Source organism: Manihot esculenta, chromosome 6, assembly GCF_001659605.2.
Source record: "Manihot esculenta cultivar AM560-2 chromosome 6, M.esculenta_v8, whole genome shotgun sequence".
NCBI classification, from domain to species: domain Eukaryota; kingdom Viridiplantae; phylum Streptophyta; class Magnoliopsida; order Malpighiales; family Euphorbiaceae; genus Manihot; species Manihot esculenta.
Window position 1 is genome coordinate 4,167,115 of NC_035166.2, and position 11,285 is coordinate 4,178,399.

The 11,285-nt window shown below is 28.1% G+C and overlaps 1 protein-coding gene across 1 annotated transcript; it reads left to right on the forward strand.

The window, feature by feature from the left end:
- The first annotated feature begins 3,882 nt into the window (after positions 1 to 3,882).
- Positions 3,883 to 6,921, forward strand: LOC110617133. The gene is made up of 3 exons (XM_021759742.2): positions 3,883 to 4,382; positions 5,080 to 5,321; positions 5,791 to 6,921. Exons 2-3 carry the CDS (start codon positions 5,082 to 5,084, stop codon positions 6,394 to 6,396), a joined length of 846 nt encoding a protein of 281 aa, XP_021615434.1. The 5' UTR covers positions 3,883 to 4,382; positions 5,080 to 5,081; the 3' UTR covers positions 6,397 to 6,921.
- The last annotated feature ends 4,364 nt before the right edge of the window (positions 6,922 to 11,285 follow it).

Below are 11,285 nucleotides of genomic sequence, written 5' to 3' on the forward strand. Positions count from 1 at the left end.
TTTATCTTTCATTTTTAGGAAAAAAAATTATAAATTTCTTAGTTTCTTATGAAATATATATTTTGTATATATACATAGATAAATTATTATAAAATTTTTTAATTTTTATAAATTTATTTTAAACTCACTCAATTAAAACCTTATTATAGTTTATTAAATTCAACTCTTTAGTCCTATAATTAAAAAAGATATTAATTGCCTTGTATTATTTATATTTTTTAGTCTTATAATATTAATTATATATAATTTAATTATTGTAAGTTTAAAATATTTATATTATTTAATCTCTCTAACTAAATTTAAAATAAGTTGATTAACAACAGAAAAATTAAAAAGTTCAATTTTACAAAATATCGAAAAAATTTAATTGGGTAACATTGAAATAAAGACGAATTAGTAAAATTATTCTTATTTTAAAATTATTTAATTAAAATGTTATTGTATATTATAAAATTAAATTCTTTAATCGTTTTATCTTTAATTACGTTGAATATTTATATAATTTAATTTTTATAATTTTAAACATTATTTGACTAAATTTTAAAACTAAGTTAATTAATGGGTTTTTTAATAAAAAAATTAAACAGTTTAATCTGAATGATTTTAAACATTTAATTTTAAAACTTTTATTAAAATTCGATAAATATATTATTAAAATTGAGGGCACTATTCGGATGAGCAGTATTTAGTTCAAATCGAAAAAATCGATCGAATCGAATTAATTTTAAAATTCAGTTCGATTTTTTATTCAATTCGGTTCGGTTCGGTTTTTAATTTTAAAAATTTTAGTTATTTCGGTTCGGTTCGATTTTGATCAAAAAAAATAAATAAACCGAACCGAATCGATTAATGATAATAATATATTATTTTCAATAATATAGAGTAATTAAATTATATTAATATTAAAATATTTTAATTAAATTTTAAAATATTAAAAATAAAGTATAAAAAATAAAAAATTTATTAAAAATTGAAACCAATTAAAATTAAACTGAATCAGACCAATTCGATTCAATTCGGTTTCTGACCAAAATCGATTCGGTTCGATTTTTATAAATACTAAAATTTCAGTTTTTGATTTATTAGGTTCAGAACCAAACCCAACGATTGCTCACCGCACTATTAAGTTTTTTCGAGAAAGATGAAGTTTAGGAATGCATTGAATTAGTATTTGTGATGCATAGAGCCCCAAGGCATGTTGTGTGTGGCCGTGAATTCCCCATATGGAGAATTTGAATGTCCCAAGATATTTTTTAATTGCTTAAAGATAGATGAGTTTTGCCCCTTTCGCTTTTGGAGGAAAGCAATGTATCATAAGTTTCTTATTTATCAATCCCAACTTTCAATTCTAAAGTAAAAATTCTTAGTTTTTTTTTCTTCACATGTTTATTCTAAAATATAATTTTGTAAAAATTTAATTTAGTTGATATTTTAAAAATAATTTTTTTTATTTAGAATGAAAGAATTTAATTTTTTTTTAATTTAAAAATTTTTATTTCATAAAAAGTTAAAATCTACATGATTTTATAAGTATTTATTTATTTTATTTTTTATAAAATGAATCATGTTAAATAAATAATAAATAAATTAAGAGGGTATTTATGTTAACTTACATTAAAACTAAGTTAACTTATAAATATTTTAACCAAACACATAATTAATTAAAATTTCAAGTATTTCTAAGATTCAAATAATGCTTATAGGCTAAGTTTTATAAATTAAATTAAATTCCATGTAAGACTCATAAAAACTTGCTTACCTAACTAATGTATGTGATGTGATCCGAAAATAGAGATGCGTTGTAATTGGCTAAATCTATAAGAGAGAAAACGTGAGGTGAGTAGCGCTTGCGGCAATTACTTCGATACTTAAATCAATAAATTGAAGAGTAAGGCGAGAGTATTGTAATGCTTAGAACTTGAATAGTTGTATAAAAATTGTATATTTTTATTTCTATGATTATTAGTTTTTATACTGTAAAAATGTGTGGTTAATTATAATATTTTTTAAAAATCCAACGATGATGATTCTGGTTCATTGATAAGGGATTTTACCGGCTAATTAATCGAAAATTCCGTGATTACAGTCGTAAAAGACTTTTGCTGAATTGTAACCGTTAATGATAACATTTTATAAGTCTCGCCCTGTAGTTGAAAGGGTAAATTTTGACGAATTGAACTAGACTGAGGTCGACTTGAAGCGTTTTTTCTCTCGGTGAAATCGAAGTTTTCTTTAGTTGATTATTGTATAATATCAATAATTCATTTACTTGATAGACTCATGTTCAAGTTTTCATTCTCTAATTTACAAATAAGGAAAACTTATGAAAACTTTAAAGCAAAATAGAAATTAATATTCACATAAGTAATTTTAATATTTGAACTATATATAAAAAAATATAATATAGTCATAAGATGAATGTAAGAAATGCACAATTATTAAATAAATATTTGATATTATAATTTGAAATAAGATTAGGATCTAGAACATGAATAAAATAAAAAAAATTTATAATTTTTAATATCGATGAGAAAATTATTCATATAACTTATACCAATTAATTTGAGATTAATTCGTTACATTTTTTAAAACTTATTATTTGAAAAAAAATATATTTTTTTCAAAATTAATATTGTGAAAAACAAAATTTTGATGTTGGAATTATTGAATATTTAATTTTGAATTTTAAGATGAGATTGAGAGAATAAGAAAAAAAAATTGAAATAACAATATTATTATTTTAATTTTTAATGAAGTTTTCCCGCTATTGTGATGTTTATGGCTTTTTTAGAGAATAAGCAACTTGTAACTTCAATAAACTTTGAGAACCAAATTATAAAATGTAAAGATTTTTATTTAGTTCCCTAAATAGGTGGCATATAACGGTCAAAACTAAGGGTGAGTATTCGGTCGATTCGGTTTAAAATCAAACCGAATTGGATAAACTAAAGATTAAAATTTTGGTATTTAGAAAATCAAATCGAATTGATTTTGGTTAGAAATCGAATTGAATTGAATCTGTCTGATTCAGTTTGGTTTGAATTTTTAATAATTTTTTTATTTTATACACTTTATTTTTAGTATTTTAAAATTTAATTGGAATATTTTAATTTATCTAATCTCTCTGTATTATTGAAAATAATATACTATTATCATTAATTGGTTCAGTTCAGTTTTTTTGATTTTTTCTGATCAAAACCGAACCGAACTGAAATAATTAAAATTTTTAAATTAAAAATTGAATCAAACCAAAATGAATAAAAAACTAAACCAAAATTTTAAATTAATTCAATTCGATTTAAATTGAAACCTACAACAAGTTAATCAATTTATTAATTTTCAAAATCTATTGTTATTTAAATTTTTATTCTCTTAAACTTCTCACCTTAATAAGGTGGATTGAAAATTGAAATTTCCATAAATCTCAATTAAATAATTTTAATTTTTTTAACTGTTATGTAGAAATTATTTTTTTAGTACAATTGAGAAATTAAAATTTAAGACACAAAACACTAAAGATAATATTAATATCATTGAATTAAAATTTGTTGGAACATGGAAATCCAATTTTAATAATTTATATGATGGTAATCATTTTAAATTCCCCAAAATTAACATAGCCAAATAAATTGGAAAAAAGAAAAAGAAGAAAAAGCAGGGGAAAGCATTGTTGATGTATAAAGAAAAGATGCACAAGCTTTCCATCATTCATGCATATGTCTTGATTTGCTGCAATGACTGTCTGGAATTTCTTGTTCACTGCCCTACATTGGCTTGTGTTTTATAAATGCCTTTTCTTTTTTAAGAAATTGTGTGGTCCCTTAACTCTTTTGACCTCTCTTTTTCCCTCCCTCAGTACACCTTCCAACTCAAATGTATGCAAACTCATTAATGCATATATACTATAAACATCTCTCTCTCTCTCAGTGCATAAATATATATACTCCAAGCTTTTTTCTTGCCTGTTTCCTTCACAGCCTGTCAAGCTTGAATTATAAGATCATGATTATAATTGTTTAGAAACAGGTTTGTTTTGTTGTTTCCCTAAGCAAACAGAAAGAGATAAAGAGAAAGAGAGAAAAAAAAAAAAGAAAAAAGACTAATTCTGGGTTGTCAAAGAAAGGGATATTCATTGTTGGAGTGTTGTTTACTGTTCATCTATCTATCTCTATCTCCAAATTTACCCTCAAATATTCTTGGGTTTCTCCCTCCATTTTTCTCTCGAATCATGAGTTATGGAAGCTCACAATGAAGTTGGCTTCTTGTTCTTTCAGCTTTGGTTCCCTATTGGACAGGATTAATTTAGTTAGGAATGACTGAGGAGGAAGATGTTCGATGAGCTTCTTTGGACAGATTCGAGATCTGATTATCTTTTCTTGCAGGTAAATGATGAGAGAATTTATGTAGATTTGCTTGTTCTTTGTTTCTGTTTCTTGAATTTTTTGTAGAACTTTGCATTACATCTTGGAAGCTCATCTTGTTCTTGTTTCCTGCTAACCATTTTCATTCGAAGATTATTTTTTTCTTGATTAAATTAATGAATTAATCAGAGGAATAGTTTCTACTGTTATGTGATTGCTTCAAGTGGATATGAAAATGGCTTCTTTGGAAGCAACAGAAAGAAGTGGGTAATTCTTTAAACCATTTCCTGAAGAAGATGAAGACTACTGTTCTTGGATAGTGATGTTCAACCACATAAAGAGAGAGAGAGAGAGACCCACAACCCATTTTTGGTCTCTCTCTCTCTCTCTCTCACTCACTCACATACTCTCTCTCCCTCTCCAATTCCTGCAGAAACTAAATTCTCTTGTTTGGACCAGAAGAATTCAACTCCTAAAAATTTTCATTTTAAAAAAAGTTAGAATTTTGTATGATTTTGCAAAACGAAGGAAATTTGGTTTGTGTTATTATACTAAGCGACTACAATTGCATACATAGAGGTTTGCTATGCAAATATAATTAAAAGATAAGGTAGAAATTCAAGAAAGAGATCTCAATGTTTTGTTCTTGCTTTACTTGTCTATTTATCTCTTTCTAGTTCTTTTGGTTATTGGGAATTTGACAGTGAAATCATTTCAGGAATGGGAACTAAACTTGAATGTGCCTTCAATCTCTTACCACCTTCACCAAAGAGCAAAAGCTTTAGTGTTCATTGTGTGGATGAACTTGACTATTTGCAAACTAAAGCGTTGAATATTAGCTTCCAAATCACTGGATTGGACAAGCATCACAGCTCTCTTAAAGATAGAATGTCTGAAAAAAACAACATAGATTTCATCAGAAAGACAATGCAGATGCATGAAGATACCTTCAAACAGCAGGTACATTTCCTCAAGATTCTACTGCAATTTTAAAAGGGTAAACCACGATTTAGTCCTTGTAGCTTAATGAAACCTACACATTAGTCCTTACATTTTAAAAGCCAGCTTCTTATTTCTTATAATTTAATTAAAAAAAAAGTTAGCCTCTACCATGAGAAATACAATTAAGTCACTCTATAATTTGTCATATCGTATTTAAACTATAAGAATTAAATTGTTCGAATGAAAAAAATTATAACGAAGAAATCGTGAATGAAATAAGGGAATCCTAATTGTTTTTCTCAGGATAAGGTTTGTTTTCTAATATTAAAAGGGCTAAATAGCTGCTGTCTTTAAAGATATTGGAACTAACTTGTATGTTTCACTAAATTAAGGGATTAAATTGTAGTTTACATATTTTAAAATCTAAAACTCAGGAACCTAACAAACAAACTGAGGAAGTTGAAGAAGCTGATTCTGAAACTTGCAGGTGAGGGAACTCCACAGGCTATACAATGTACAGAAGATGTTAATGAATGAGCTGAGCAAAGAAATTAAACAGAATAAAAAGTACTGGAGTCCCATGACTCGTAGTTCAGACATTAACCAGCATAATCCCACAACCCAAACCACTTATATGTACAGTTTTAAACTTGAAGACTCAAGCCCAAGGGAAAGAAGTGGCAGTTGCCCTGGTGAAACCATAAGAATGATAACAGGACGATTTGATCTTGAGAGGCCTGCTGCAGAGGAAGCCATTGATGATCCCTGGGCTGCTGGGAAAAGCTCTTTCATTCCCTTTATGAGCAACAATGGTTCTGACCAAGAAAGTGAAGTGGAGCTAACATTAAGCATTGGAGGAAGCAGCACCAGCAGCAAGAAGATGATCATGTCCACAAATCAAGAACTGGGATTGTCTGAACAAATGCAGAAGAGTATTAAGGAGCTTGATTCTCCTGCATCAATTATGTCTGGAAAAGGAGAGAATTGCAGTGACCCAACAACACCAATGAGCAGCTCTAGTACAACGTTTGATCAGGAAAGAAAACAACCACATTGGCTTTTACAAGGTTTAAACATAAACAGAACTACTTGAACTTTAATTTCTGACTTGTATTAGTGTCTTATTCTAAAAAACTTTGATTTTTTTTTTTTTTTGATGACTGAATCAGATCAAATATTCTTAATTTAGTTGCCAAAATTAATCTGATAAATGGATCATTGAGGTGTACATGGTGTGTGAATAGGACATGTACAAAACTTTCTGTTCAACTATTTTTGCTGTCCACATTGGTTCAAAGCCTTTATTGTTTCTGTTTTTAGCAAGCTACAAAGGAAAGCATTGTGAATGAAGAAAATTGTAAACTGTTGCATTTTGTAACTAGTTTCCACCCGCCCTTGAATGTGATTGTGAACTTGAATATGGTTATGAATATGATTGTGAATGGAGAAAATTTTCGTTTGTCATTGAATGTGAGTGAAAAAATCTCTCCTCCTGACTCCTAGTATTGGATTTGAATAGAGAATATTTTTTTCTAGTCTTTTTATGTGAATGGAGAATTTTCTTATCATGCTCTTGCAGGCTTAGGTTTTTATGGCATGAATTTATTGTGTTTTTGGATTTGACTTGATTTATTTATTCATATGACTTTTTTTCTCAATCTTCCATGTGTCTCTCATAGGCTTCGAATCCGTCAATTAAAGTTGATTTTCCTTTCTAATAATTCTCGTAGATAGGATGAATGAGTGTCGATCACTTTAAATTTATTTAATTCAAATGCCAAGTGAAAAAAAGAGAAGAACTGTTTAAAACAAGAGAGAAGAAAAAAAATTTCAATTGGAAACTTAATTTCAAGAAAATTTGAGAAAAAATAAAATGTGTGATGGAATGATGAAATAAATAATTAATTTAAAAGTTCATGCGAAGGTAATCCAAGTTGAAAGGTTTTTCAATTGACCATTGATTCAAAAGTGAACTCACTTAATTTTCTATTGTTTGGTTATAATATTCAAACAAGCAAATTCCATCAATTTTTTTTAGATTAAATTAATTTATAAAATGTTAAATTAATTAACAATCTTAATAAGCGTTTAGATTTAATTAATAAATTATTTTAAGAAAAGAAGAATCTAAATTTGATTAATAATTGCAAGCAAATTATTTAAATCAGATCACTAAATTTCTTAATATAAATAGATATGCTAATTGCTACTTGTATTAATTCAATTAAATAATTACATATTTATTTGAGTTAATTAGCAATACATTGTCTAGGTAGGATATTCAATAGGCCTCTTGAATACCTAATTAGACAACAATGAAGTTGGTGTTCCTCAAAAATAATAAAAGAATAAAAACAGAAATTAAGATGAAAAGAAAATAATATTATATTTCATAATTTTGATAAAATCTCAACTATATTAACCTTCAACTGAAAAAAGAGTATTTAGCCACCAAGAGATATAACAAAAATAAAAATAAAAAAATAAAAAGAAGAAAAGAAAGTGGTTCACTGAATAAATCAAGAGATGAGAAGAGATGAGATGAATTCAGGGATGAATCGAGAGTTGCCTTCCTACTTCTAAGACGAACTTTATATAGGTTTCTTCTCAACAAAGAGATTAAAGAAAATATTCAAAATTTAAAAGGAAAAAAATAAATCAATAAATCCTTTTATTATTGTTATCCTAATAATTAATCTAATCGGATTTATAGCTATCTAAAATAATTTGAATTCTGTATAGCTATCAAAATTGAAATTTTGATGTCTATCCATCGAGTTTGGATCAAAGTCTTAGGTAAGGCAGAATCTTTCGGTCTAAAATAACTCTAAAATAGCTTCTCCTAGTTCTTTTAACATATTTAGTTCCAAATCTGTCCAAAATTAAAATTCAAGTGAAAGTCTATTTATTTACCATTGAGAATATAACAAAATTATGGAAATTAATGTGGAAAAAAATGATGAGTTTGAAAACTCATCCGAATTTCCCACACTTGCACATTACTTGTATTCAAGTATAGAAATTCAGATTTCCAAAAACACAACCCTATCATCAACTAATTGAAATTTAATTGTCCAAAACAAAAAACCTAATCATCATGCAATAGGATACAAGTAGAAATAGCTAAACTTCACCAAAATTCAATACGACAAGTCTCACTTTTAAAATATATTTCTCAAGATATAAAGTAGCCCCTTCATTCAATTTAGACACATAGAGGTTAAAATGCCATCTTTTGAAATTAAGCTATCCTTTTAACAAAATAGGACTTAGAAATTTTGAGTAGACCAATAAAATTTAAATGAATTAGGGGGGTTTTACTATATTTCTTATTATATCTTATCTGAAACTGATGAAGTGAACGTGAAACTAATTGTTATTGAGCCACTTTTCCCATGTTTTTTTAGCTCAGGTGGCTATTAACTCCACTCATGGTCACCTAACCAAAAGCATGGGGTGAGTTTTTAAACGGCCAAAAAAAGGGGTGATACTCTCCCAAATACCGATATTTCCATACAGAATCACCTTAAGAGGTTGTCAAGTATCGTACCACTTGGACCATTGGTTGGTAACCAAATAACCAAGTGACTAGAAGAGTGAACGTGAAGTGATGAAGTGATGAAGTGAAACTAATGGTTATTGAGCCACTTTCCCCATATTTTTTTAGCTCGAAGTGGCTATTAGCTCCACTCATGGTCACCTAACTAAAAGCATGGGGTGAGTTTTTAAACGGCCAAAAAAAGGGGTGATACTCTCCCAAATACCGATATTTCTATACAGAATCACCTTAAGGGGTTGTCAAGTATCGCACCACTTGGACCATTGGTTGGTAACCAAATAACCAAGTGACTAGAGGAGTGGGTCATAGGAGTGTAATGATTTTATATTTCTACTTTTGCTTCTTCTATTTTTTTTTTTTTATAATACCCCTGAATGTTTAAGCATAAGAATTTGGTCTAGACAATTTCCATGTCACTCTTATCAAAGGGTAACAAACAGTTTAAGCATGCATTCATTATTCAACCATTTAAACAAGGACCATACTTCATTATCTTTCAAAATAAGACTAAAGGAATGAACAAAGATAAATTTATTCTATTTAAGCTAGCATCAAATTATATAAAAACTTAAAACTCTTTGATAGTACATCTCAAACTTCTCATGGTACTAAGAACTTTTTACATTTTTTTTAATAATAATAACCTTAGAACTAAAAATCAAAAAATAAGAAAGTGCAAGCCTGAGAAACAGTCAGGCTTGGGCAAGGCTATCATGCTGAACAATAAAAAGTTATAAGAACACAGTCAAAGCAACAAAACCATTAACAAATGACGGGTGTCAAATCCGTCAATTTAATTTTACTTCATTTTTCTTGATTAATAAGAACCTGTAGATAGAATAAGTGAGTATTCATCACACAGAAATCTTAACTCTATTCTAGTTGAAATAGAATGTTAGTTTAATACAAAAATTGAGAAGAAGAGAGTTTTTAATGAAATTGATTTACTATTTGTTAACATAAACTAATATGTTAATTACTATTTATTATTAATCCAATTAAACAATTACTGATTTAATTGGATTAATTAGCAATATGTTGTCTTTCCCAGAGATTCAATGGGCCCCTTGAATTCTCAAGAAAACAACAATAGAAGAAATTAACAGAAAATAGAAATAAAATGAAAAGAATTCAAGCACGAATCTCACAACTTGAATAAAACCTCAATTTAAATTAACTTTCAACTGAAAATAATTGTTTAGTCTTTAAGAGTCATAATAAAATTGCAAAACTAAAGAAAAGAAGGAGAAAAGAAGAAGAAAAGAAAAGATGGAGAAGAAGAGAAAGGGGGCGGCGGCACCAAGAGAGGAGGAAGGAGAGAGGAGAAAATATGACATCTCCCATGTTTAATTCTAGGATATAGGCACAAAAAGATAAAATTTAATAGTTTAAAATAAACTCTACTATTCCTATCTTATCTCTATCCTAATCTGATTGAATTTGATTTAACTTGATCCAACTTGAAGCTAATATTATCCTTGCTTAGATGGCAAAATCTACTAAGGTGGCGCTTTCTTAAACTCTCCATCGCTTTAGACTGCATGTTTGGTCAATGTTGTAACCTCACAGTCTAAAAATCCTTTAATTCAGCCTCTTTTTTTCCTTTTCTCAACTTCTGCTCAACAACCTGTCCAAAATTAAATTTCAAGTAAAAATTAAATATTTATATCAAAATTATAGCAAAATCATAGAATTAAATGAGAAAAAAGTTGTGAGTTTTGCAACTCATCAGATTCCCTCACACTTGCACCTTTGCTTGTCCTCAAGTATAGAAACTCAATAAAACAATGAAACACAGCCCTTATCCTCAACCATTTTGAAATTTAATTTATTCAAAATAAAGAACCAAATCTGTCATGCAATAGGATGATATCAGAAATATCTTAATTTCATTAAAGTTCATTTCAACAAGTTTCATGTTTAAAACGTGTTTTTCAAGACATAAAGTTGGTCCTCAATTCAATTTCAAGCACATAAAATATTAGAATTTAATATAATATTAAACTGTCTTTTTGAAAGAATAGAATCTCAGGAACTCCTTTGACTATACCATAAAAAATTTAAAAACTTGGACCGAGTCATATTGACGTGAAATATCACTGGATTAGAAATGTATTGGAGACAAAGCACCTACTGCTTAAAAAGATCCATACAAAAGAAAATAGATTAGACATGTTAACCAAGATTCTACTAAAAGAAAAGTTTGAGTAATGTCGACTGGCAGCTGGAATGGTGTTTCCTTCTATGTAGATTGGGAGGGGAAGAATTATTAAGTTGGTCCATCCAACATGGAGGGCCCACAATAATGATTATGAAGTTATTAATAAAAAAAATTTTCAGCTACACAATAAAAGTCACCAACGTGGCCTATTTACCACCAAGCGAAGGGAAAGGATTTTGCCCATAAATAGGCAAGGAATGAA

What these genes read in the sequence shown, in the direction of transcription:
- LOC110617133 (XM_021759742.2), top strand. Translation starts at nt 5,082, where the DNA reads ATGGGAACTAAACTTGAATGTGCCTTCAATCTCTTACCACCTTCACCA. An exon ending in AAGATACCTTCAAACAGCAG is followed by an intron (nt 5,322 to 5,790) that starts GTACATTTCCTC and finishes TGAAACTTGCAG; the next exon opens with GTGAGGGAACTCCACAGGCT.